We start from the raw sequence: 27,351 nt of genomic DNA, 5'->3' as shown, positions 1-27,351 counted from the left end.
GTTACGGGAGAGATAAGTTGTGTCTCTTATGGGTGTTGAGTTACAGAATGCGAAAGCACTGAGAAAGCTGTTCATTGAAAATGCTCAGGGAAAGAAAATCACAGCGGGATGTGGTTTCTGTGAGCAGGAAGAAGGCCAACCGTATGTCATAGGCTAATAAAATATATTGAAGATGAAGTCAGTAAAAGTTCTGTAGGAAGCCATCTGAAATGGGATGAATAGCGACTGTATCACTTACAGCCAACGTCCTTACAACAACACAACGTTAAGGCAAGAATGAGACAAGGTTACACGTGGCCTCCCTTTGTACGGTGAGAAAGCTTGGCCCGGCTGGAGCACTGCCTGCCTGCGGTCAGCTCTGCATGGCCGCTGTGTGCGGTGAGCCCCGCCATGAACAAGCCGTGAGGCGTTTGCTCAGGGCACACTGTGAGTACTGGGAAACCTGGTGAGTGAGATGGTGAAACCAATGACTCCAAGCATTTACCAGCATGTATTTACTCCAGGACACCTGTAACTCTGGGAGGATGCCCAAATGCAGAAGCAGTGGGTGACCTTATGACTCTCTATAAGTACCTTAAAGGGGGCTGTAGCGGGGTGGGGGTTGGTCTGATGTGGTGACAGGATGAGGGGGAATGGGCTAAAATTGCGCCAGGGGAGGTTTAGGTTGGATATTAGGAAGAATTTCTTTACTGAAAGGGTTATGAGGCATTGGGATGGGCTGCCCAGGGAAGTGGTGGAGTCACCATCCGTGGAGGTCTTTGAAAGACGTTGGGATGTTGAACTTAGTGATACGGCTCAGTGGAGGACTGGTCAGTGTTAGGTCAGAGGTTGGACTCGGTGATCTCGGATGTCTCTTCCTGGCTGGAAGGACCCCCGCACACCACGCGTGGGGCATCAACCAGCCTGTGGAGAGCTCCTGGGCTCAGCAGCAGGGCATCGTTTGGGGGAAGAGCGCGCCCAGCCTCCCCTATGTGAGCTGGGGCTGGGGGTGCCTGAGGCTGCCCCTGAGGGGAGCCCGTTCCCACCCTCCCGGCTGAGGGCACGGAGCCCCCGTCAGCCCCACGGCGGGCCGCGCTGAGGGGAGGGGGGGGGGAGCGGCGCCCTCCCGATTGGCTGGCGGTGACATCACCGCCCCGGCCCCGCCCCGGCCCCGCCGTTGGCCGCGGGCCCCGCCCCCGCGGCGCCGTACTTGTACGCGGTAGCAAAAGAGAAAGTAAGCAGGAGGATGCGGCCGGCGCGCGGCCGGCGGCGCGGGGCAGCGAGCGCCAGGCACAGCGGCGGCCGCGCGGGGCCCCTCGGCGCGGGACGCACCGGAGCGCGCCGCCACGCGCCGGTACGGGCACGGGGCAGGGCGCGGGAGCGGGGCTGTGCGGGGCAGCGCTGCCCAGCCGCGGGGTAAAAGTTCGCTTCTCCGCTTCTTTTAACCTTTTTTTATTTTTTATTTTTTTTTATTTTATTTTTTCCTCTTTTTTAGGGAGCTCGTCTCTTTACCTTGCCTTTTATTCTTTCTTTTTAAACTGCATCAGGAGAAGGCGCTTGCTTCTTTCCTTTTATCATCATCGTTATCATCACCATTATTGTCATTACCATTATTATTATCGTTATCATTATTATTGTTTTGTTTTGTTTTTTGGGGGGGGGGGAGAAGCCGCACCGCAGCTGCCCGCGCTCCGTCCCGCAGCTCGGGAGCGAGCCCCCCGGCGTGCTGCTGGAGGGGAGCGGGGGTCCTGGCGGAGCTGTGCTAGGGCCGGGTGGCTTCCCCAGCCCTTCGGGCTGCGCTGGGCTTGTTGCTCTTCTCCAGTTTCTCGTGGAATTGGGGAGGTTTCGGGGTTTACGTGCTGTGCTGCGCGGCAGGAGCTGCGAGCCCGGGGCACCGGGGTCCCCTCTGGAAGTCTGGGCCTGGGGCTGCCGTAGCCCCTCTGGGCAGGTGGGAGAGCCAGGCATGCACCCGCATTCTGTAAAGGTCCTCAGAACCCCCTTTCCCCTCCCCTTTTTTTTTTTTTATTTTCTCTAAACTTTGCATTTGAGTTTGTCCCCAATAATTTACAGAAAAGTTAATTTTATTCCTGCTTGCTGGAAGAGTTGCGTATCGCCACTGAGACGTTCAGCTCCCATACGCTGCTCCCAGCAGCAGAGTCGGTCCCGGAGTTGTTTCCTTTGCTTACTGCAAGGAAATGAGAGTGTGCCTCTTCATTGGGTGCATGCCTGGGGTTTCAGAATAGCTCAACACCATCTGCATGGAGACAAATGCCTCCCCCCGGGTGTAGCAGCACAGTCCACGGGAGCTGCATGCACTCGGCATTCCACTCGCACGCATGCAAGGAGCTGGAGTACTTGCTGTGGGACTGGAAGGGCTCCTCAACAGCTACTGCAGGCTGGTAGCTGTTGGAAGGGACTGTGAACCTGTGGGTAATAGGTATTGATGAAGCGGTTTGTAGTATCAGGAGGCTTACGTGATTTCATGATCTGTTTTCATCACCTTTTTCTTCTCCTCATTCCCCCTCCTTTTTTTTCTTCTTTCTTTTGCAGGGTGATCTTGAGTTCTTCCTAATTCGCTAGTCCTCAGCCTCCTCATGCCTCCGTCTCCTTTAGACGACAGGGTAGTGGTGGCACTTTCGAGGCCAGTGAGACCTCAGGATCTCAACCTTTGTTTAGACTCTAGCTATCTTGAACCTGCCTCCTCTGCCAGCGAGAGCCACTCCAGTCTGCTCAGCGCAGCTGTCGTGTCCCTAAAGACTGCTAATCTCACGTATATGCCCTCATCCAACGGCTCTGCACGCTCCCTGAGTTGTGGATGCAGCAGTGCCAGTTGCTGCACTGTGGCAACGTACGACAAGGACACTCAGGCCCAAACTCAAGCGAGCACCAGCAGCGCCGGAGCCCCCACAGCCTGCCCTGCCAACCAAATGGTCAACAGCAATGAGAACGCTGGCAACTTGAGCCCCCTGGGTGGAGTGGGGAGCCCGGTCTCGGGCACCACCAAGCAGCTAGCTAGCATCAAAATCATTTACCCCAACGATCTGGCGAAGAAGATGACCAAATGCAGCAAGAGCCACCAACAGAACCAAGGGCCTGTCATCATTGACTGCAGGCCGTTCATGGAGTATAACAAAAGCCACATTCAAGGGGCTGTCCACATTAACTGTGCTGACAAGATCAGCCGGAGAAGGCTCCAGCAGGGCAAGATCACCGTCTTGGACTTGATCTCCTGCCGGGAAGGCAAGGACTCTTTCAAGAGGATCTTTTCCAAAGAAATCATAGTTTATGATGAGAATACCAATGAGCCAAGCAGAGTAATGCCTTCCCAGCCACTCCATATAGTGCTGGAGTCACTCAAGCGAGAAGGCAAGGAACCCCTAGTCCTAAAAGGTAACCCCCCTCTTTGACCCACATGCTGTGCATGTATTTGGTTGTACTCTTTGCTGGTGGTTGAACACTCACTGTGGCTATTTATCTCTAGGAAGAGCTGTGTGCCTCGAGTGGCACACGAGTGGCAAAGCAAATGTCTTCCATGGCCAGATCATGGAGCTGGAAGCGCAGCAGCGGGGAGATGCTCCCCTTTCTCTGACTGTTGTCCTTGAGTAGTGGAGGGGGTGGGAGCTGGGAGAAGAAGGAAACATGCTTCCTGGTGTCTGTCTGTGTAGACAAAGAATTTCCCCAACTGTTTTCTCTAAATATTTATAGCCTGAGGGGCAGAAGTCCAGGAGGGCATACTTCTCTCTTAGTCACCAGATTGACCTTTACTTAGCAGACTTATTTTAGTCTATATAAAATTGAACTCCTAGGTGCTAGGGATGGGCAATGGGGAGAGCAAAAGAAGGGAAAATGAAAGACAAAGGAGGCTGCTTAGTCTAGGGCATTGCATCATGGACCAGTTGACAAAACTTGAGGAGCAGTCAAGCCTTGTTTTGGTGGTAAAGGGTCAGAGTAACAGACAGAGGGAGATACTCCTCTAAAAAGGGGTCTGAAAGGGTAGTTAGTGTTCACGTGTATGTGTGGATGCACACTTTTATATGTATTTTTTTTTCCTACTTGAAAGGGTCGTGTTTTAATGAGTTCTTTGGCCTATCCATTAATGTTCAAGGGGGGGAATGTGTCCCACCAATTAAGGCAGCATCCAAGGACACTTTTCCTTTCTTCCCTTTATTCTGTAGCTCCTATCTCCTATTTATAACGATGCTGTCCTCTAAATTAAAGCTATTTGCCCCCTGGGTATTTATGCCATTTGGAGGCATAGTTGATAGAGATCGGCTATGGTACTGAGAAACTGTGGGAGTTGTTGAATACCTCATACTGTATGTATTTAATTCACTTGAAAGTAGTAACTTTTACATGAAAAACTACCCTGCATTGTGTGGCAGAAGTATGGGTTGGGCTAATGGTTTAGCTCATTTTCTCTGTTTTAGTTTCATACGCTTCTAGGAGCTAAGACTTCAGTAAGGTACTCATCTTCGGATGGATCTTGTGGAAACTTAAAATTGCACTGAACTTTCTTCTAACTCACAGCAAGTGGTGGGTCATGCTGGGTTGACTAACGCTTGCTGCAGGTTCACAGTATGCTTTTGAGTGTCTCGGGTCAGATGGTGCCCTTTATCTGTGCGACAGAGAGAGGCGGTGCTTCGCAGAGGTCTTCTCTCTCTGATGGTACTCATTCTGTTGCAACCAGGCATATGGCTTGTGTGGTATAGTCTGGAAGTCTTCCTGCCCTTAGAAGGCAGGCATCTTCAGCACCCCACTTCTCTATGTTTCTCTGAAAACAGCAAATCTCCTGCCACCACAAACTGGCAGTTCTGCTCCTGACATAGGAGGTGCCTACTGAAATGGGGCCATGGAGCTGTGGGGCAGGTTGTGGACAGCCCCTGCTCCCACCTTCTGAGGCTGACCACTGCTTTCTGGGTGTTACGATGGGTTTAACTGGTTGCTCATGGGATTACTTGGGCCATTTTTGGTCTTCAGCTACTGAGAAATGTAAGCATCTATTTCAAAGACCTGCTTAGGAGAAATCCCCTCCTTGAGCTGTTTCTGCCAGCAGACCTGGAACTGTGTTGGGAGACAAAGGAAACCAAATCCCTTGCTTTCTGGGTGTAGTAATTGGCTGGGCTAGAGCAGACCTCACCTGGGGAAGTGCAGAAGGGAGAAGATACAAAAACAAGAGTGCTCCTGCTGTCACCTTACCTCCCTCCCTGTCTTTGAAGTGGGGCTCAAAGTGTGCTCAGCTCATGGTAAAGCAGCATTTAGAAGGGATCAGAAACTGAAAGAGAGCCTAAGGAGTGGTACTGGAAGCATTCATTATTCAGTTTCACTGATCTGTTCAGTTTTTACTTTTCCCTCATGCTTTGGTAGCCCAGGAGCTGACGCCCGGTGGGCCTGCACGCCTGTGGGTGCAGACACCAGAAGGAAGCCGGGGGTAGCTCTCTGCCTGTCTCTTTCTATTTTTTTTTTTTTCCCTTCAAGTGGTTTCTCTCGCTTGCTGCAGTCCAGTCCTAATTTATTGCGGCCCATCTGATCCCGTGTTGTGTTTGCAAACACCGGTTGCTAGCCGCGCCGGCCAACTCTGCGTCCCGCTGACCCGGTGCCACGTTCTCCATCTTTGGTGCGGCCTGGCGGCCTGCGGCCGCCCCGCTCGTGGAGCGGTGTCACGTTGTGGGGGGAACCCGATCAGCAGCACGGGGTTGGGTTTCAGCCCGGGCTTACTGCTCGCCGGGTAGCGGCGTGGCCCCGGGTGTATTTAGGGTTAGGTGCCCCAGTCTTTTTCAGTCGCAGATAAACTCCTGCGCCGTTTCCAAAGGCCAGACTGGTCTATAGATAAATGTATGTACAGGGTGCCTTATTAGGCTCCGGTTAAAAAGAGGTGGTCTGATTTATTTTTAATGTAGCAGACCGATATAAACTGACTGACAGGAGAGCGCTGGGGCTTTACGGGGTTTTTAAGAGCTCTGTGCCTCCTTTTGTGTCTCTCTGCTACTTCCTTTAATAGGGAGTGTTTCTTGTCACAAATGAAGATTGGTATCATTTTCAGTTCAGCTCTTCAGAAGCAAAGACTTAATCACTTCTTTGTACAGAAGCTATATCAGTCACTGAGATACTGGTGTAACTCTTTTTTTTCTTATTTTCCCTCAGAAAGATACCATGTTCTTAACACTGTTGTTACATGGGCATTAGCAGCTGAAGGCATCGGGGCTGAAGCTACTATTCATATCTTATATAAAATATAAAGCAGTCATGTTTTTCCCCTGCGTGCTCACAGTCATTCATGCTAGACTGGTTTTGCATTTCTACTGAAACCTAAAGGCCTTTCTCTTTGTGTATGCATCTTTTTTGCCTAGTATTGGGAAGGAGAGGAGGTAAAAACAGTGACGTGAGCCTGGCCCCCATTCTGCTTGATGCTGATGGCAAAACTGTTGCTGAATTTGGGGAGGAAGACCTCAGCAGCCCAGATTATCCTGGATGGCCTTGTGCCTGCCTTCCTTCCCACAAACCCAGCAGCACCTTGTGGTGAGACCATTACAGGAGAACACCAAAGTATTTCTGCCTTACTGGAAGAATTTGCCTTCCTTGGGTGTGTTAGCTCATAGTGAAAATGGCCTGCAGTTTTGGGCTTTTTGCGTGCTTTATTTTGCTCCTGGGACATAAAAATAGGAAGTAGGAAATGCATTTGCATTCAAATGGGAAGTATGATTTTACACAGAATGAAATGTTTAGGTTTGGAGTTGAGCATCTCTTTTCAAGTTAAATTAAATCTACAAATGAACTGAAAATGAAAAATTGAAGCATCTGTGCCAAAACGTTTCAACAGCTTTCAACAAGAGAAGTTGCTTTTGTCTCCCTAGTCAGTGTCTAGTGCTGTTGGTTTCATCTTACCCTTCTTCCTCTGCCTTTTCGAGCCCCAGCTGCAGGAGCCCTGTGAACCCATTGAAGTCTTGTACTCAGTACTCAAGCTGCTGTGTTTGACCACGGGGAAAGACAGAATCCAGAAACAAAGATGTAAGATGTAAATTTGCTAATAATCCATTTTTTCCCCTTTGTGCTTTAAAGTGATGGCTGGAGCATTTCAAGGGGCGATGATAACAATTAGTTGCTTCTCTGTTCTTGTTCCTGGTTTGAGGAGCTTACTTGTGCTCTGGTTTTCAGTCTTGTCATTGCTCATCTAACAGGGAAATAAATTAAGTGACTGGGTCTCAATAGCAAGGCGTGTAAAACCTGCCAGTAAAATCCCTTCAGGCTTGCTGCCACAGTCTAAGAATAGCTTCAGATCTCTCACCAATGCTGAAGTCACCTATCAGTGAAGTTGAAACAACTACAAAGGGGCCAAGAAACCTATAAAAGGAATAAACATGTACCTGTTTTATACTCTCCCATGTCATTGCAAAATACTACGATCATTGCCTTTGGAATACCTGCTGTCATAATCTGTTGCAAATACATGATTTATTATTATTAATTATGTAATTCAACAGTGCCAGTGTTACTTTAAGCCCTAATTGAATTACTCTGCACAAGTATATTTGAGAGTAGAACTTGACACAACGGTCAAAAAATCCAGCTGTCCAATTAAATATGTGCCTGGCACTTATTTCCACTGGAGATCTCCACTGAATAATTATTAGGTCATGGTTGAAATTGGGAAATGTGTATTTTTAAGTGTTAAGTAATAACATGTGAAACATCCAGTGTGTTTAAAATGTGTTCCTTCTGTGCTGTGGAGGAAATTTGGCCTCATCAGTCACTGCGGGGGGATGGTACGGGGATGACACTTCTCCTGGCTCCAGAAGGGATTTTACCTTCAGTTTGCTGGACCTGAAATACATTCCTCACCTCCCCTGCCCCTCCACCTTAAGGTAATAATGTTATCAGCCACAACACTTAAAAGAGTGGGGTGTATGCATGTGCACCTTTTGCGTATAGATAAAATGGGGTAATAGTGTGTTTTTTTTTTGTTGTTTTGTTATGGTATTTATTTATTTATTTATTTTTTAGAACAAGATCTTTTCTTTATCTGAAGTGGAAGGCTTCTTCGGAAGATTAAACCACTAAATTTTCCAGTTCAACAGTAATGGAAAGTGTAGCATTTCTTCCCAGATGATGGCATCTTAAAGTTTGAAATGCTGGATTGCTTGGTACCTGCCATGTTTTGGGAGGCAAAAGGAGCAAAGTCCATGCCTTGGAAAGAGACGAGCATGAAGACTTCTCTTTTTAGGTGTCCAGTTTCTCATACACTTGGAAACCAAACTAAGAATCAAGAAGGAAACTGTTATATTAGCCAAATACCTGTAATGCTAGTAAAGAAAAGTTTGGTTCCAGCTCTGTTTCAACTGAGGAGACATCCTCTGTGATGCTCTTAGTTTATATAAGTTGGGTTATAATTAGCTGAAAGCCTTAAGTGCTGTCCTTCCCCTGTTATGGGTGAGATGCTCTACCAGTAAGATCTTTGTGCCTTTATAGAAGTGCTTACCGATGTTTTATGGCCTTTCATTCTTAAAGTGACCACAGCCTTTCTGAGAGGCACAGGCTGGAATAATAACTGAATTTGAGGTTCGAGCAGTATCTGGTTTTTAAATAATACAGATACTTTTCTTTTTTAGAATATGTATATGCTTTTATTTCTTTTAAAGCAGCAGCAACTCATGTATTTTATTTTTTCTTTTAAATTATGCTTAGGAGCACAAAAGTTTCTTTGCCTTTTCAATACCTTTGAAGTGGGGGATGAGCCACTTGTCTTCAGGCTATGACTCTTTACTTTGTGAAAAGCCATGTTACAATTTTTTATTTACAGAAGGAATTATTAAGTGAAGAAATACCATGAATGGGAGCAGCATGCACACGGTCTTAACACTTGAATCTTACACATTCATCAACCAACCAACCAAAAAAGAAATATTCACCGTGAGCTTGCAGGGTGATAGAAGTCCTGCTGCTTAATGAAACAGATCACTGTTAATCTGTTTAAAGGATGACCTAATGCTTTGTTTGTCCCTTTGTGCAAAAGATAAGATTATGCGTGGTGCCGTGGCCTTTCTGGGTTGTCTCTGGTAGGCTTGGAGGAACACTGGCTGCAGAAAACACAAGGTTGACCTGAATATCACTGTGGTTGTTTGCCTGGAGCTTTGTTTCTAGGTACTCACCTGAAACTGTCTTCAATGTTTTATTTATTTTTAAAACATTTATGTACTGTAGTAAGTACAGAAAGTTAAACTTTTTGTGAAGTAAACCTGAGGTGCTTGATAAGTCAGGACTGAAAGAAGAACAGATATCGTATGGCTTTTACCTCCCAGTTCCTCCCCTGAAATTTAGAGCTGGTAGAGAATCCTATTAAGAAGAAAGTGAGTAAAGGTGCCCTCTTAAGTACTGCGTTTTCTTGCTTCAGCTTCATCTGGCAGGTCTTTCAGGTGGTTGCCTCTTACCTGTGAGCTGTGGCCTTGATCCAGTAAACTTCTTGACAGTGTTTATAATGGTAGAGCTGTTCATGCACTCTGGGATTTGGCTGGGGTAGAAAACGAGCCAGCAGTCGTGGCTGTGCCTGTCAGTGTAGCAGTACTATGTGGAGGCAGAATGGGAGCTACTATGAAAAGCACACATGTAGGGGCACTGAGCCTACTTTCAAAATGTTTCATTGGGGTTATTTCTGCAGCTTCAACATCCCGGGGCAATCATGGTTCTTGCTGTGTGGCCGATTGATGCTTTTATGCCCCATGAGCTTCAGCAATGAATCTGTGGGGATTTTTAATGCCTTGTGACTGTTCAGTACAGGAAACTCTTTGCTGCAGCCAGTATCTGTGATAAAGGCAAACTCATGCCTTGGAAGCATCTCAGCCCTCTGGAGATGGTTTTTGTGCATCAGCTTTGAAAGCTGTTGGTGCCCAAGGAGTGAAAGTTGCTCAGGCAGGTGGTCACAGACCTGGCTCTGGACCTGTACAGCAGCATTTTAAGGCTTGAAGGGGAGAGGAAGATGGGAGAAGTTCCTTCCCTGTGTGGTGCAGGAAAGGGGTAATCTGGCTGGAGGGATAACTGTGCCTAGATAGCAAAGCAGTTTCAGGGCTGGGGAGCTCTGACTAAGCGCACACAATAGGCTTGCTGTGAGGCCTTGGACAAGTCACTTCAATGTCTTTTTTTTTTTTTTTTCCTCTTTGCACCATTTGTAACACTGATCTCATCTCTGACTGTGATCTGTGCCAAGTGTCATTGACCCAGGTTCAGCCATGGCCCATGAAGTGGGAGAGGGGCTTACAGACACCCTCGTCCCTTAACACTGCATCTCTGCTGAAGTAATATGCTGTAGGCTCTGATTTGTTTGTGGGTGGCTTTTGTTCATCTGAAAACTCAAGTTTCATTTTTCTCTCTCTGCTTTGTGAGCAGGTTATGTCCTTTCTCAAAAAAGCTCCCCTGTGAGTGGCTTGGATCCCAGAGAAGCACAGGCCTGTGCTCTCCTGGTACTTGTGTATGGCGGTGCCTCTACGAGCACATCACAGCTCCCGTTGTAGTCGGTGCAGTGAGACCTGAACCAGCCAGTCTGCAAGGACCAGCCCTGTAGGTGCAGGTGCCACCCAGTCCTACATGTCCCAAAGAAATAAGCCTCCCCTTGCTGCTGCCTGGGGCACTGCTGGGCCTACGTCCGCAGCATCCTTGGCCGGGCTCCAGGCGGCTCAAGTGTGTGCATGGGGCTGTCCCAGCTGGGGGCCTGGGGCTGGAGCGCCCTGGGGGACTGTAAATCTGTCAGCACCTGCTGCTGGGGGGGCACAGAGGCACTTCTGGAGCTGGGAGGGCCTTCTGGCTGGGATAAAGGCTTCGAAGGAAGAAATTGGGTGAGGGACAGAGGGGAATAAATAAAATAAAATTAGGGGAATGTGTTGGTTCCAACTTTTTCTGCTACAATCTAGCTTTAAAAACCATCTGTAACATGCCCGAGTTTAATTCACACTCTATTCACCATAACAGAGAAGAAACATTTCAAGTTAAGTGTAGAAGAAAGAACAAATGCTGCTCCTCATCTACAAATGAATTACTCTCTCTATAAATATATATATATTTATTTTTTTTATTATTATTATTTATTTATTTTTACAATGGCTTTAAGGAATTTGGAAAATAAAGGATAACTTGCAAATTTCTGTCATGTTAGTTGAATTGTTTGTCACTAGCTTATGTCACTGAAGTGTGATATTAAGCCTTAAGTGAGTAAGTGACCAATAATGTTTTAAAGCAAAAGCTATTGTTAAGGTAGGTGACCTGTGTTGTGTCAATGATGGACTCTAATTTGTCTTGGCTGTTTTCTTTGCTAAGATAATGGGAGTCCTGTCTGTTCACTTGATTGAAATTAAGTTATTCTTAATTTACACGATAGAATTTGCTGTCATATTGTAGGTATAAATAAAAACACTTAATATGATTGTTTAGCTTGAGATTAATCTTCATAGGTATTTTTCTGTTAGCCCTGTAAGGCTAACATCTCTATACATCTCTAACATCTCTGTATTACAGCTCTATCAGTGAATAACACAGTGCCTATGCTTTCTGGGAAGTTTTCTTTATTTGTCTGCAGAGACAAGGAGACTCAGTTTGGTTTTGATCTAGATGAAGAGATTTCCTTGTTTGATTGCTGCTGAGTTTTGGATTCTGTAACTCTTCTTCCTTTGATCCTGGAGTGTAGGTTCTAGTTATGCTTGCTCAGCCATGAGGGTTGTCAGCCACCGCATGACCCAGTGCTGTGACCCAATTTGAGTCTCCTGAAGACCAGGAAGGTGCGAGTTGCTTAGTGTTCAGCAACTGGCTTAATGTCATGAGGTGGGAAAGGCGTGAGAGATGTACAGCTCAGTGGTCCTGAGCCTACATCAACAAACAGTCCTGTAGCATGCCAGGACTCAATTTCTGGTTGGGCTGGCCATGCTGTCTATGTGACAGTATGGGAGCTGGCCGGCACTTTGCTCGTTCTGGTAGTGTGATGCTTTTATTTTAGGACAGTATGGCACTAGAATATCTCAAGGCAGTGCCCTTTACTTCTGGATTTTCTTCATGTGCTTCAAAATAGTTTGTTGGAAAGTGTCAAATGAGAGACAGATATTATTTCTAGTCAAAAGAACAGAAACTCTTCATTTTTAAGAGGATTTAAATCCAGCAGGAATGAATGGCATTCACAAACATTGGTGTGTTACAGCAGCGCTCTGTTTTTCTTACACATTAATGCAATGTACTGCTGGTGTTTCTGATGCAGAGGAACAGTGGTTTGGACTGGAAAAGAGCCTGTGTTCATTCTCGGGAGAAACAAATCAGCCTGCTTGGAGTGAAGCTGTCCTGAAGAGAAGAGGTTGCCCTTAAAAGGGTAAAGTGAACAAATAGATGGCTGACCCATGGAAATGTCAGTGTTCTCTAATATGTACTAATTAAATATAACTGTCCCCTCCTACACATGCAGATGTCTGAAACAGTGCCTGGTCTCTTCTCTCTCTTCAGATGTGCTGAGCCGGGGCCCTCTGAGCTGCCTTGGTCCTTGCACACCCCAGAGCATGGGCACAGCCGCTGCTGGCTGGCTGTGGGTCAAGCAGTGAGGGTGGGCAGGTTGCTTTAGGGATGCATATGCTGATAGGCAATCATGGGAGGCAATTTAATATGAAAATATAATATTTATTTAATATTATGTTGAAATTTAAAATAAGCTTAATAATAATACAGATTGAGCACTGATATTTTGGGAAGGTCTGTTCTGTTCTGCCTGTCTGTGAAAACAGACTTATAGCTCTTTGTCAATATAAAACAATTTGTGGTATCTTTATGACATTAAAATAGTTTCTGTTCCCTCCCCCCTCACTTCCCTTTCGTCCATAGCTTTAGCATTTCTTGATGACCTTTTTGTTATTATGATTTCCAGTGGGAGCATTTCACAGTAGAAGTATGTATTCCTTCAGGGTTTATGCTGACATTTCCAGTGATTATTTAATTGGACTTCATGTTAGCTTAAATCCCCATGGGAGAGCATACTTTTGCTATGAGAAGTTGTAACGTGTCTAATTTTGAGTTTCTGCTATAAACGCTTGCCCTCCAGGGAGGGTAAGTCCAATCCTCATCTGTCACTGCAAAATTGTCACAGTAGTGTGTTTGGGTTGGGGGACTGACTTTCTTGTTCCAAGCTGTGCTTTTATTTATTTATACACACACACATATATACAACTGTTCTTTATACTGTAATCAAGAATATCTTCTCTTTCATCTTCCTGACTGCTTCCTGAGAATAACTTTGAAGGATGCTGTCATGTGGTGTATTTTTCTTCCCTCCTCTCTTTCTCTCTTCTGTGAATGCTTTTGTTTCTCCCACATGGACAGACTCTATATATCCCAGCATATAGGGGATTCTAGTTACAGAGCTGGAACCACTGTCCTGAATTCAGACATGGTCCAGAAGTGTTTACAGTGACTTCTGGAGGGGCTGGCAAGTTGTCCAGAAGCATTAATGGTATCTTTTGGAAGAGCTGTTGAGTGAGTTGGGGAAGGGACGTTTGTAACTTGCATAACTGGCCTGTGTCCCAGGCTTAGAGTTTGAGGCAAAACCAAGTTTGACAAAAACAACAACAACAAAAAAAAACACAACTTTCAAGCAAAAATACTAACAAACGTTCCACAGCAGCAGGTTAAAAAGAAAATTAATAAAAATTGCTTGTTTCTAATTACAGCTAATGGATGATCTAGTGCTCCTCTGAAGAGGAAAAGCAAAGGAGTAGGAGCTAGTGGTGGGAAGAAGCAACTCATGTTCAGGTGTGGGAGACATTATGGGAGAAAATGCATTTGAACGAGGGTGGAAGCATGACAGGAGGAAATAAGAGGAGCTGAGCAGGGGCAGTGTCCCTTTGCAAAAGAAACTGCCTTCAGTGACCTCTCTCCTGCCCCACTGGGCCGTGTCCTTCAGGGCAGCAGCCCGCTCTGTTCCTGGTGTTGAAGTACTAGATAACAGTAGATAAGATTAGGGGCTGCAAGAGGCCAGCAGGAGAGGATGTGCTGTAGCAAGGGACGTGAGATGTAGTGAGTTGAAATTAGAAATAACATGCAAATGCATGCGCGTATGCCTCAAAGCTGGGGGTGGAACTTATTGGTTTATATCTGGTGTTGCACGCTTGACTTTTAAAGGGACCTCAAAGCAATTGTGTCAAGGATGTGCTTGTAACTCCTGTAGGCCGGAGCTTGTCTACAAACCAACCTCCCATGCTAGTTCACAAATGGAAAAAAACTGACCTTGCAACTTCTCTGGAATGCATGGGTTTGCTTTTTTGGGAGTTTTTTTTTTCCCCTTTTTGAAGTGCTGTTGGCAGCTTGATTAGAGGGAGACTAGATTAGATTGAGTGTATCAAGGTGGAAGCTGTTCTTTGTGAACTATGTTTACTTTTACTTTTTTGTTTGTTTGTCTAAAGCTTTATCTTTTGTGGCAAGGCTGATGCCAAATGCTGTGTGGGTGATAGGGAAAGAAACCCTGCAACGGGTCGTTTGAACCTCCTGTGGACAGGTGAGAAACACACTTGTAGGACTGGCAACTGAGACGTATCTCATGTTAGCAGCTGCAGAGTAGAAAAAACCTGTAGTTATTCATGCCTTTGCATTCCCCTGCCCCCCAGTTCTCTAAAATCAATGTAGATTCTTGAAGCCAATGAAGATACTTAAATTGTGAAAAGGTGGTGAATGAGGTTTCTGCTCCAAAGGGCTGAACGTGGCTGCAGTTATTGATTTATTTATTTATTTTCTTCTATTCTTCAACAGCAGAAATAGTAATGTGTAAAACAGCCTTGGCATCACTGTGTTCTCCTTGTACCGCTGAAGGATGCATATCCCCCTGCATTGTGGGCTCAACCTCAGTTTAATCTCCATCCAATGTTTTTATTACAAAAAAAAAAGAAAAAGAAAAAGAAAATGGCAACAAAATTTCCTTGAAGTCAGAGGAGCTACTTCCAATTTCATCTAGGTGAATGTGGTTCGATAGGTCGCCACCCTGTTTGAGAGAGAGAGGAGTTGCCCTTCTCATCTCTGCTTCCTGCTATGTGAGCCAAATACAATATTTTCAGTCGTGGTGCAACTCCTGAGCTTTCTACAGCAGTAAGGGTGAACCCTGAGCAATGCTCACCAACAGCTGCAGCAAGGAGGACGTCTGTCTCAGACAGTAGAAACAGGCCTGCAGTGATGTGCTTGAGTTAGCCCCATTGCTCTGAAAGATTTGGGAAATGCAGTTCTCTGTAACTTGCTGTGGAGCTCTGCTGGGAAAACGGCTGTGTTGTGGTGCGTGAGGAGTCTGGACATCCATCCTTTCAGTACCCACGTTGTGGTGATGGCTAGATCTTCCACTACAAGGTGGTTTTTGCTCTTTTGCTCTCTAGGCATGTTGCCAGTGCCAACAGGCCCTAGTATTGCTTTTGGTACCGTGTAGGCCTACCCCTGCTTGAGGCAAAAAGTGGAGAGAGGTTGAGAGAGTAACAGAAGAAATGTGGAGAGCTAGGGATTTTACCTGTGTCAGACAACACAGAAATAGCAGGAGGAAGATGTACACTCGGTGCACCCCTCGTCAGGTTACAGCTCAGAGACAAGGCCCTTTGAGCATGGCCATCAACCTCCTAGGCATGACGTTGGTTGGTGGTAAGAAGCCATGATCTTGGTGGCTGCCACAGCCTGAGAGTGGGTTTGGCCACTGCTGGCAGAACCCTTCTTCAGCCTGGAAAGCTGTTCTTTTGCCCTGGGGGGGAAGGAGGCAAGTAGCTGTGATGGATTCGCTGCTAAAATCGTAGCTAAGCGTGGAGAAAAGATGCATAACAGCATGACCCAGATTAGTTCATACTAATCAGCGGGTGCCAGGTACATTCTGCCCATGGTACAGGAGCAGCAGGGTGCAGGGGTGGCCCCAGGTCTGCACCCTCCTGCCTGGCTGGGCAGCACCCTGCCTGCAGCACACCTCTATTTTTACATGCTGGAGCCACGTTTGTTTAACCTTGAGGCGTCCTGCGCTTTGAGTCGACTTGACACAAAGTCATCTGTTCATTAATAACACAGAAGCAGTTTAATTGTTGTCTTAGTGGAAAAATACATGAGACTGTCATCAGCTGTTGCTTCTGGCAGTGCTTTTCTGCAGTAATGTAAATAAATGAGGTCACAGGTTTAAAGGAACAGGCTGTACTTGCACAAATTCAAAGTGTGATCTTAAACGGATACGCACCAGTTCCCTGAGTGTCTCCCATCTTGGTGTTAGCTTGTGCCCTACATGCTAACTGCTTAAAGCTGTAACCTTTTGGTGTTAAACACAATCACGGTTGAGCTGTAGGGGCTCGATGTGGTGTGTAGGTACTCGCAGGAAACCTGCTGAGTGGATGTGCTAAAACTTGGATTAATTCCTCAGCTATTGAAGCTCTCAGTCACTCACTACAAGCTACGTATCACCAAATTCTCCAGTGGCCCTACCTGTGAGAGCCTGGCACTTTGGGAGGGGTGGAGGTTGCAGACCAAATATATCTTTGTCACAACCCTGTGAGACTTCTGCTTTTGTTGCATGTGTGCTTTAGTTTGGTGGGTGGTATTTTTTTTTATTTTTATTTTTTGAGTTGGCTTTGTGGTATTGTAATCGAGGACGTGTGGATCCAAAAATCCATCTGAATAGCTTTCAAAGCTGTACAAAAGGCCTGTTTGTCTGCGGGGATCACATGTTCTATCTAAATGTGGATCCCACATCTGCAGTCTGTCATGTATAAAAACACGTTCCTGTTTGTAGTTGTAACAGGAACACCCAGTACCTGCTGCTCTCAAAACAAAGCCCAGCCGTGCACATGAGGTGATGTAAAGGTAAGTGCAGGTGTTACCCTGTGGTCAGGTTACTTCATGGTACTTGCCTCTGCTTCAGCTCTCCCTCCCCTGGGGGGAGAGGGAGCAATGTAACTTACTCTCTTTACTGTGGGGTAAGATCCTGTTTCCAGGTAGGAAGCATATTGTATATCTATAAGAACATATCATAAGCCCACATCCTAGTGTAGATATGCTCACGCTGATGAAGAAGTGTCATGGAAGGCATGGGAGGGGGGCAGGTGTTACTGAACTGCTTGAATTTCTTTTAGTTCTGTTTTCCCTTAAAAATCACTCACACAAAACGCATTCAGATAAGTGTTGTTGGTTTTGCTCTGTGTAAAGATGTCCGTTCCCATTGCAAGGTCACGGTCCCTTGTAAAAACTGGTTGCTTTGTTTCTGCCATACGTTTTTGTGCCTGTTTTGCATCAAATGCACCCTTTCCCGATAGCAAATGACAGACACCGTGTTTGGCGTGACTTTTATGCGAGCATCATGCTGCTTGTCTCTCTTTAATTTGCTCAGAGCTGCCCTGGCTCCCGTCCAGCTGCTAACCTGGCTTCAGAGCACTGGTGTGAGCCCCGGGCTCCTGGGTGGCTGTGGAGCTGGGAAATGTGCGTGCAGCTGCTGCCCAGGCGCTGCGCAGCGGGGCGTTTGAGAAGCATCAAGCAAGATGTTTATGGGCAGATGGCTGCAAAAAAAAAAAAAGAACTTGAACAAACAAGTATGAATAGCTGGAGTGTACACAGTGCTGACTTAAAACTTCCTAAAAGTTTTGACATCTCAGACAATCCCTAGTCTGTTGTCACTTACTAACTGTTCTGGCAAGGCAGGGTGGTGGAATATTTCATGCGGCTTATGTAGTGATAACTGCAAACCTCTCTGGCTCTTCACAACAGCAGTGAGCAAGAGCACTGGCTTCTGATGCGTTTCACTAGATAGCAGGTCAGGCTGTCTGCTGTGGGCATCCTACTTCCATTATCCCTTCCCTTTTGATAGAAATACCGTGGGTTTCTAGGTGCACTGGGCATCCTTGTGTGCCTGTCACTTCATTTGGATTTGGGTAGGTTCAGCCTCCCAAAACCTGCCCAGCAGCTGTTTTGGAGAAGAGTGCACAAAAGCACTTGGGATGTTCTCTGCATCTGTTTATGGGCTGTATCAAATTGGCTGGGTGGTTCAGGCTTTTTACCTGATTATTACAGCTACGTGGTATGTTTAAAGATAACAAAGACAAGTTACAAGTACAGCACTCTGTAGAAATGGACACTGATAGTTAGTCTAGCTGCTAGCATTTTTGTTTTGTCAGTGGGTTGCACCTGAACATCCGAATGTCTTGTTGAAAGTGGCTGCACAGCTGAGCATAGGCTTCGTAGCTGGAGCTCAGACTGTACTGCTATGTATGCTGATGGTCCTTTCCAGTTCACACATTGCCTGTCTGCTGAGGCTCTCATTGTATATGATGAAGGCTTTCAGTATATTGCAACTAACAGCTGAAAAGCTGCTTCTAAACGCAGCTTCCTTTTGTACTGGTGAGAGGCTCCTACCAGGTTGTACCCTTCACCCATGTTCCCTGCCACCGCCCTCACTAACATCTCATTTTTGCCCCAAGTTTGGGAAAGCTTGAGCATCTTTACTCACTATCCCCTACTGCACAAAGACTTTAAATGATGTCTTCTGCATGCTGTGTTTACCATCGTGTCCAAAGTCTATCCTTCTTTGACTCTTTCTGAATGGTCATAATGAGCTTCTCTTGGGCTTGTTTTGTTTGTTTGTTTCTTTATTGGAGGTAGTCTTTCAAACATATGGCAAACCAGAGTATTATGCATGCACAAGCTCCATTTAAATTATGCTAGTGCCATGTAAATTGACTAGGAGTGAGGATGGTGCATGCTAAGTGTGTGGAAAGTGGAGTTAAGGAGCAGTGCTGCTGAGGCATCTAGATCTTGTTTTGAGGCCTGAGAGGCTGATTTCAGCACAGACCTAAGTAGAGCTCCTACTGTTGTGTTTAGAGTTAAGCTTTCTTCCAACAGCATCTTGCTGCATCCTTTCTGGGCCCCGGTGTTCCTGTCCATTGATTCCTTGCTCATGTCTGAGATGGATCCTATCCCCACTAACACACTGTTTCAGGGCTGTGTGCTCCAAGAGTTGCTTATACATGCTACTCTAAACATTATATATGTATATGCTACTCTAACTTTGTTTCTCCATAGCCATGAGGGAGAAAAACAAGGGGAGGGTGGATGTGTGCTGACATAAGGAGAGGTTTCCTCTTCCCTAGCAGACACCAAGAAAGAAATGGTGGATGGAGCAGTTGTATGCTTGGCTACTGCACTTGTTTGGGCATCTTCTATATGATGTGCTTGGAATCACCTTCCAGCCTTTGGCCTGACACTCCTGCTGGAGTGGTGAGGATTGCCCTGCCCCTCCTGCTCTCTGTTGACCATGGTGACAGCAGAAAAGTTCTGTAAAACATGACAGGGAGGAGAAGACGAGGTTTTCATCCACTGGGCCCAAGCTCACACCAGGCACTGAGGAAGAATGGGTAACAGAAGTGGTGGTGTCTTCTGACCGGTGGGGCAGATGGAGGCGGCAGAGGAAAGATATAGTGAGCTCTTTCCTCACTGCCTACAGATTGTCCAGCCCCGCTGTATCTGCGAGGTGGCTGGTGAAAGATGATGCCTGCCACACCATAAGTGTGTCTGCACCCAAGTGATGAAGTAATGGGATCTTATCTCCACCTATGGGCGCTTCTTCCCAGAAGGCTGTGGAAGATCAGCACTGACCCTGGGGTGACTGAAGCTGCTTGTTCTTTGGAGGTTTCCTTGGGAACCCTAGCATGCCCTGGGTGTCGTTTAAACAGAAGCATTTAAGTGGAAGGGATGCTTACCGATGCAAAAGCAAAGTAAGAGTTGGAGTGGGGCTGGGACAACTGGAAGGTGGCTCAGGGTTCAGCATTTAGCCTGGGCTGTAGCAGCTGGGTTGGGTGAGATGTTGGACATCTTCAGCATGGGGACCATGGACCATGGTCTTGCTTGTTTTCTTGAGCAGCCTGAAAGGTTTTTTTTCAGACCTTATCAAGGCCAAGTGGTATGGTTGGCAGATGAGCTCAGATTTTTATCCTTGCCCTTTCTTCTGTCCTTATGCCCCTGTTACAACAGCTTTGGATCTTTCAAGGCAGCTCTGTTTGTGCTTCATCCTGTAAACTCATTCAGATAGTGCATGTGGGCTTCAATTGGTCATCAGCCTTCCCAAAGACCTGGTCTGGGGCACTTGTACCCATCACGTGCTGTGTGGGGTGCTGAGGTGGGCCCTGTATGGGTCGCACCCATGGGCTGGCACTGGGACTTTGGGAGCTGCAGCACTCAACACTTGGGTATTGAAGTTCTTGTCTGTTTCTGATCCAAAGCCAGTGTGACAGCATGGCTTTAAAATCTTTCTTTTGCTAAGTCATTGTGAAAGAGCACCGAAAAGACAAATAACCTTTTGAAGGAGGGAAAAAAAAAAAACCGGGATGGTGACATTCAGCGTTTACTTTGGCTGGTGGAGCTCTTTCTAGTAACTCAAGTGTATTTCTCCCCCCTCCTGATTTTTTTTTTTCCCTTTTTGGCTTTCCTTTGACAAAAGTGCAATTGAGTCTGAACACTTGGCCCGCCTCGGCAGGCTGCGTGACTCCAAAGCGTCCCGGTGGAAGAGGAACCCGCGCCTGTGCGGGCCGGCGGGGGGCACGGCGGCGTTCCTCCCTCTCTGCCCCTTGCCTCCCCAGGGTGGCGGAGCCGAGCCGAGCCTCGCCACCTGCTCGCATTACCTCATCGGCTCCCAGGAACCGAAGGCCCGACGCCGAGTGGTGCTCCTGGCATTGTTTGCGCTGGGAGGGCTGATGTCATGCCAGCTGATGTCAGCCCTCGCTTTGTGTAAGCGCTATGGAAACTGGGCAGGTGGGGAGCCCGCGGCTGATGTAACCGCCGGCCGAGGTGTGGAAAGGAGCTCTGCTTTTCTTCCTGGGGCTGGGGAGACACCCGCCTGGAGCCTGGGGTGGGGGGAAAAGGGAAAATGCTGCTTGAAAAAAACCAGCAGTGTGACTTGTGGTAGAGCCGGGGGGGAACGTGAGCCAAAAAAGTGACTTCTCCCTTCCCCCTCGGACCCGTTTCCCAATCCATATTAATATCCTAAAAATAGCTCTTGCTGGATATTTTCAGACAACTGGGGCAGAAAAAGGAGAGCTGTTTGCCACATGTTAAGCAAGAGCCCTGGTTGCTGTTACATTACGAGGGGTGGTGATCCTCCTGTCGGGCCAGGCGCTGTTCTGGGGCTGGGGGTGCCCTGCAGGCCTGCCCTCTGGCAAGCACACTCTCTGCCCATACGAACAGGTCTCGATAAAAGGCCAACTTGCTGCCCTGTTCCAGTGTGCTTAGAGCTGGTTTGCTCGTGGTTTTGATGCTTTCCTTCTTGAGGGGGGAAAAAAAAGCCTTTGTTTTTCTTTTACCTCCTCCCACAGGCTCACAGGTGAAGCGGTCCCGGCACCCTGATGTTGCACAGAGCCGTGTTTGTCCACAAGCCTGTGCCTTGGTGCAGTCAGCCTCGTGGGGGCAAGGACAGCATGTGCCACTGGTTCATGCTGCCCTCACCAGCAGCGGCCGTGCTCAGCATCGACTGCTGTGACAGCGGTGTTGGGGACAGCAGGGCTGACACCAGTCCTGGTGGTCCTTGGGACATGCTCGAAAGGAAGGTGGGGCCGAAGTGGCGCTTTACCTGTGGTCTCTAACCAAAATATCTGCTTGGCCTCTCTCCCCAGGAGGACTCAGCGGTTTCAGGCAGAACCACGAAAACCTCTGTGATAACTCCCTCCAGCTGCAAGAGTGCCCAGAGGGGGGAGGAGGCAGCGGCGCGTCCGCGGTGCCCCCCACACTACCTCAGTCCATCCCCACCACACCGGACATCGAGAACGCTGAGCTCACCCCCATCCTGCCCTTCCTCTTCCTTGGAAATGAGCACGATGCTCAGGACTTGGAGAAAATGCAGAGGATGAACATAGGCTATGTGATCAATGTGACCACCCACCTGCCCCTGTACCACTATGAGAAAGGCATGTTCAACTACAAGCGGCTCCCGGCCACTGACAGCAACAAGCAGAATCTCAGGCAGTATTTTGAAGAGGCTTTTGAGTTCATTGGTAATTATCCTCAGCTGAAACGGTTCCTGTTTTTACCGTCTTCTCTCCTTAACTGTTAGTAAAGCATAATATTAATTCCAGGTTCTAACTTCCATGAAGGCTGTGCAAGGTCGTATTTACTTCTGTTTAGATCGTCAGAAATGCTGAGCACCTTGTGTTTCTGCTGATTCTCATCTCTGGCACATCTGACTAAGTAGCCTAGGGGTACAACTTTATTCATTGATAGTGATGCTGGATCTCCAAATTTAGGACTTCTGAAGCCCTGCTTCCCTCAGCTTAGATTTTTTTTTTTGTCATCCCCTCTTCCTGATTCCTTTGCATTTCCTAACCTTCACAGTGGCTTCCATCCAAATTTTTATATTCTTATTTTTAATGACAACAGAGTCTTTCCCAGCTCAGTTTTATGAGAAAACTGACAAACCTTCACACTCCACTTATTTTACCATTAGATTTGTAACTTTGGAGTGTATGTGTGGGTGAGTGGATAGTGGTGACAACTAGTATTAATTAGCTTCAAACTGTGTAGGCTGTGAGAGAGTTCACAGCAGAGATGCAGCTCCATCTGAAACTGGGGAGGTGGCTAGAGAAATGAAGTTACCCACATTGCTGTGAACCTTGCTATGGTCCACACAATGCACCCCTCATCCGCATGCAGGGGGCCTGATCAGTGAGGACATCGAGTAATACTGAAAGCTTTTGAGGACCTTTTCTTGCCCTCCTCTATGTATTTGTGGGCACAGCTTCCACAGAGCATGTACAGAGTTCACAACCTTTTGCAGCACAGTGGATGTCCATTGGTGCTTGTCAAGCCTAAGTACATCTCCTTAGAGGTTTCCTGAAACAGCCTGGATGTGGTGCAGAACCACAGGCATGCAATTTTTCTCCCTCTTGCTGAGGCTGGGCTAATCTTGTTACCAATAGTTCAGGCTTGATAATGAAAGACAAGATGATGAAAACATGCTTCTGTGTTGTATCACAGCTTAGGTCCTTAGCTGACCCCATGGACTTTTAAAAGTGGACTCAGAGCTGTCTTCCTCTGTCCCTGCTCTCAAAAATAGCCACTGTTTATGGCTCCTGAGTGAGAGCATAGGTGCACAGCTCCTCTGAAACTTGAGACTGCTTGTGCTGGCTCTGTGGGGTGCTCTGGGGCTCAGCAAGGATCAGGTACTGGTCATAGGGCTGGGCCCTGGGGTAGTGAGTCCAAGCTCAGCATATTCTTCTGAGCCCATCTGCCTCAGTGGTGCTGGGACTCACTGCTCTGAAGCAGGCAGCTCTCAGGTGCTGCTGGGTCTGGCTGTGTTTTGCTTAGCAGGGGGTCGTTGTGCTGATACAGCCTGCAGGTGAGATGTTTCAGTGAAGGTGACCAGGTGAAACACTGCTTACGCTGCAGCTCTGATATATACAGCATTAATTCTCAAGTCTTCCCACAAGGAGCTTCCAACAGCAGCCTTTTTGATTGACCTCTGCCATGCAGACAACCAAAAGATCTCTGTTTAAAGTCATTATTTTCCAATGGCTCCTAACCCAACCTCACCTCTACCAGCAGCACTGTCAGGCCTACTGATCACTATGTTCATAGGAAGGGGACAAAGGCACCTTTTGGGGAGAAGTGAAGGGCTAGAGCCCTCTCTGAGGACAAGGGAGAGGAATTATTTTTTTTTTTCCTTAGGGAACAAAAACTGGGTCAGGAAATCCAGTAAAACCTAAAACTTTGAATTCAAGAAGACAAGATGATGCAGTAGGCTAAGGTTTCATAAAGAAACTGCAAAACTCCACTGAGGTCTTCTGGGGGTGAGAGGGAGATTTCTGCATCCAGCATCCCCATGAACTGCGGGGTTAGAGCTCCTACACCACACACTGTTGTTTTTTTTTATTATTGTTTCATGACCTAACCAAGGGCAGAGAAAGTAGCCTTGCTCTGAAAAGGTTTAGAAAGTATTTTAAAACCCATTTTGCTTCCCTTTTTAATAATTATAGCTCAAGGGGCTATCTTTGTTTTTAATAAACAAGTGTTTCTCCATTGAGTTTTTTTTTTTCCATAGTAAATTTAGCCAGCTGGGGAAGTAACTAGTCAAAGCTTTCCCTCCCTCAGGGTAAACTTTTAAATTGCATTTGAGAATGTTTGTAAATGTTTAAACAGTAGGTCATTGGCATATATGTATATAAATAAATTTTTAAAAAAGCCAACAAAACAAACACAAGTTTAGTGAAGATTAAAGCTGCAGGAAGTGAAACTGAAATGTGCAGATTGCCCAGATGAAGTTAATTTCAAGAGCCTCAGAGATTAGGACAACAAAGTGCATATATTCTTTGTTATGTACTGAATGTGAAAATACCCACTTCTGGAAAGGCATATTGCTTATCAAGGCAGGGAAGCTGAGATACTGAATAACACGGTGGTGTTGTGAGAGAGGTAGGGACGGAGCTCAGGCTGCCTTTTTGTGGACTTTGACCGCCTGCATAAATATTTGCTGGCAGTGCTTACGAGCAGTGCAGTAGCATCTCTGAGTGGTACAGTTCATCTATAACAGAGAGATCTGCAAACGTGGAGATCTTCGCTGTTAGGCTGGTCTGTGTGCTTCACCTGAAGGAACTGTGAAACCCTGAAGGAAGGTAGAGTGGAGATGGAAGGGGAGGAGATACTGCTGTGCCTCTAAACAGATAAAAGGGCTTTAACATCAAGTTACTCCTAATTGCACTGAGCTTTTCTAATTTACAAAATAGCAGAAACTTTATTTTTTCTGTTTTTCTCATTTGCAGAGGAAGCCCATCAGTGTGGAAAAGGTCTCCTCATTCACTGCCAGGCCGGTGTGTCCCGATCTGCCACCATAGTTATCGCATACTTGATGAAGCACACGCGAATGACCATGACGGATGCCTATAAATTTGTAAAAGGCAAGCGACCAATCATTTCCCCCAACCTTAACTTTATGGGGCAGTTACTGGAGTTTGAGGAAGATCTAAACAACGGCGTCACACCACGAATCCTCACACCAAAGCTGATCGGCGTAGAAACTGTTGTGTGATGGTGAAGTCAACAAGGGGGTTAGCGTATTCTTCACCTGATTTAGGGCAGTGATGGGTGGGTTTTTCTTTTTAGCTTCCGGGGGGGGGTGGGTGGGTTGTGGCAGACTTTTTGTGAATAAAAACCTTTTTTTTGTGAGTAAAGGTTTTTAAAAGAGATCCAAGAACTTGGCCATGTTTGGGATGTGGTTGTGGTTTCCTTCCCAGGCACTGGCAGAGCAGGGAGGCTTTGGAGCAAAAGGAATACTTCTTAAAATCAAAACAAGAAGAAGAAATATTGGGCTTTTCTGTTTTGTTTTTTCTTCCTCCTGCTCTCCAGCTACTCATAGAGTTTATGGCTAAGTAGTCTGTGCAGGTTCATAGACTGAAGAAACCGAAGTTGAAGATGAAATGCAAATGGCCAAAACAAAGCAGAAAAAACTCCCTGAAACATGAGGGCCTTCATTCTGCAAAGGCTTTGCTAAAGATAACCTAGCAAAATGCTCACTGATGCAAAGGAGATCAGAGCAGCTTAAAAAGTCTGCAAGGCACTTTTCACACTCCTGACTCAAACTAAAGAAAAAAAAAAAGTTTTTTGGTGTGTTTCATGTTCCAGTTCTATTTTTCTATTTTGGGGTGTAAGGTTTTAACAGTAAGGGACTTTGATCATTCTATGCCATATGCCTTCACTGGCTTCTTGTGCAATAATAATTTAGGGTTTGTTTTGAGTGTTCAATCCAATTAGAGTTGGCTGCTCACTAATAATTAGATAATAATTTTTAAGGTCTAATAGTGAAATGGCAGCCGGCTTGGTTCAGAAGGGATAAATGAAAGCAATTATTTTGTTCCTTTATATGATTTTGATCCTGGTTACAGTGCCATAAACCTTGTTACATATGTATATCAGAATGTACAAAAATTGAGAACAAGCAAAGTTTATTTAAAAATATTTTTCGCACAAAATATTGGTGTGTTTCAGTTGTCTATGTAAAAATAATTGATTATAAAAACAAAAAAATCCTTTGGAAAATGCGTGTCCTTTTATTTCTTTAGTGATTTTCTATTTGCTTTCTGTGGGATGGTGTTGTGTTTTTTTTTTTTTGTTCAGTGTACATTGCTGGTATCTTTTGTTAGACATCTCCTTTTCAGTGTTTTATTCCTGTCCTCCGCTGGTAGAATGTTTTATTTATTTCTTTCTTTATTTTTTGTTGTACTCTTGCATCCCTCGCTTTCTGTAGCCATGTTTCTCTCTCCTGGAAGTACATCAAGCTTGGAGCTGTTCAGCTGAATTGGCACAACTGGGGAGGGCTTTTGGGGACAGACCTACAGCTGAATAGTCATTTAGAAAAATAAGAAATAAACATTTTTTACTGATTCCTTTTCATTTCCTGCAATTAGCTTATCTTCTGTGCTACAAAGCTGTTTTCTAGAAATATATTGGTCTCCTCCATGTTTTTTCCCTGGCCTCTCTACCGGCTGTTCCTTTTGCAGTTCCATGATCCCTGGCCACGCTGGGATGTTTCCCTCTCCTTTGCCCATCTTTCCCTTCATCCCTCCCCTTTTCCAGCTATGTCAGTGTTACATGTGGTGCATATTGTAGAGCTGGTGCTTTTTGCCTGACAGTGTCCCTTAGGTGGCTGACTTCTTTTGCTTTCCTTGTTTGTTATTTGCTTTTTTTTTTTTCCTGATGATATGGTATAACCTGATCTTGACTGTTTCCAAATCAAAGTTTATTTGTATGAGCCTAAAATGAGCTAGAAAACGTTTCTCATATGATTCTGTTGTGCAAACTGATATATCCCAGGAAGCCTGGTAGATGTGAAGGTTTTTCCTAGATGAAAACCAATGTGGACTGAACCAAGTTTAAAACAGGACCTGTCAGAAAACTGATGTATAATCGCATTAGACATGTATATTTTTGTGGACATTTTACTTAAAATGTTGTTACTATACAGATATTTTCTTGAAACTTATCCCTTTATTAAATTATTTTTCTACTGGAATTGATTTTTTTTTTCTTTCCTATGTTGGTCCCTTTGCTGAGATGCCCTTGGTGGCGAGCATTGCCCAGGCATCAAAACCTCGCAGGCTCTGACCGTTCTGGGGCTGAGGAGTGTCTTGATAGAGGGAGCACCCTTTACCATCTGGAAATCTGAATGCCCCAGGAGGAAGGACATCCCCTAGCAGAGATGGTCTCCTTCCCCCTTCCTTTGCACTTGGGCTCAACCTTTTTCAGCTGTTCTCCATGTGTGGGTGCACCTGAGTCACATCGGTAGCTGGCAGAGATTAGGAATGCTCTTTGCTGCTCCGAGTTAGAGAAAGGGGGGACTAAGTTCAAGATCAGTGTTCTTGTACTCAATTTCCTTTGGGGAAAAACAAATCAGAG

At 46.2% G+C, this 27,351-nt stretch overlaps 1 protein-coding gene and 1 long non-coding RNA gene across 2 annotated transcripts; one reads left to right on the top strand and one right to left on the bottom strand.

Annotated features, from left to right (window-relative positions):
* Positions 1 to 1,178: 1,178 nt before the first annotated feature.
* Positions 1,179 to 26,968, top strand: DUSP10 (dual specificity phosphatase 10). Its single transcript, XM_027453105.3, has 4 exons — positions 1,179 to 1,333; positions 2,530 to 3,369; positions 21,585 to 21,962; positions 24,723 to 26,968. The coding sequence occupies exons 2-4, from the start codon at positions 2,574 to 2,576 to the stop codon at positions 24,986 to 24,988; spliced, it is 1,440 nt and encodes a 479-aa protein (XP_027308906.2). The 5' UTR covers positions 1,179 to 1,333; positions 2,530 to 2,573; the 3' UTR covers positions 24,989 to 26,968.
* On the bottom strand, positions 17,264 to 20,707 carry LOC140002112 (uncharacterized). Its single transcript, XR_011808095.1, has 2 exons — positions 20,598 to 20,707; positions 17,264 to 17,483 (listed from the first exon to the last, which is right to left on the bottom strand). It is a non-coding gene; the product is annotated as an uncharacterized lncRNA (long non-coding RNA).
* Positions 26,969 to 27,351: the final 383 nt, after the last annotated feature.

This window comes from Anas platyrhynchos, chromosome 3 (assembly GCF_047663525.1).
Source record: "Anas platyrhynchos isolate ZD024472 breed Pekin duck chromosome 3, IASCAAS_PekinDuck_T2T, whole genome shotgun sequence".
NCBI lineage: Eukaryota > Metazoa > Chordata > Aves > Anseriformes > Anatidae > Anas > Anas platyrhynchos.
The sequence above is the reverse complement of the archived record's forward strand: the minus strand, read 5'-3'. Positions and strand labels throughout refer to the sequence as shown.

Excerpts from the sequence above, each read along its gene's own strand:
- DUSP10 (XM_027453105.3), top strand. The coding sequence starts at position 2,574 with ATGCCTCCGTCTCCTTTAGACGACAGGGTAGTGGTGGCACTTTCGAGG. Across the intron at positions 3,370-21,584 it reads GGAACCCCTAGTCCTAAAAG|GAGGACTCAGCGGTTTCAGG; the intron begins GTAACCCCCCTC and ends CTCTCTCCCCAG. Across the intron at positions 21,963-24,722 it reads AGAGGCTTTTGAGTTCATTG|AGGAAGCCCATCAGTGTGGA; the intron begins GTAATTATCCTC and ends TCTCATTTGCAG.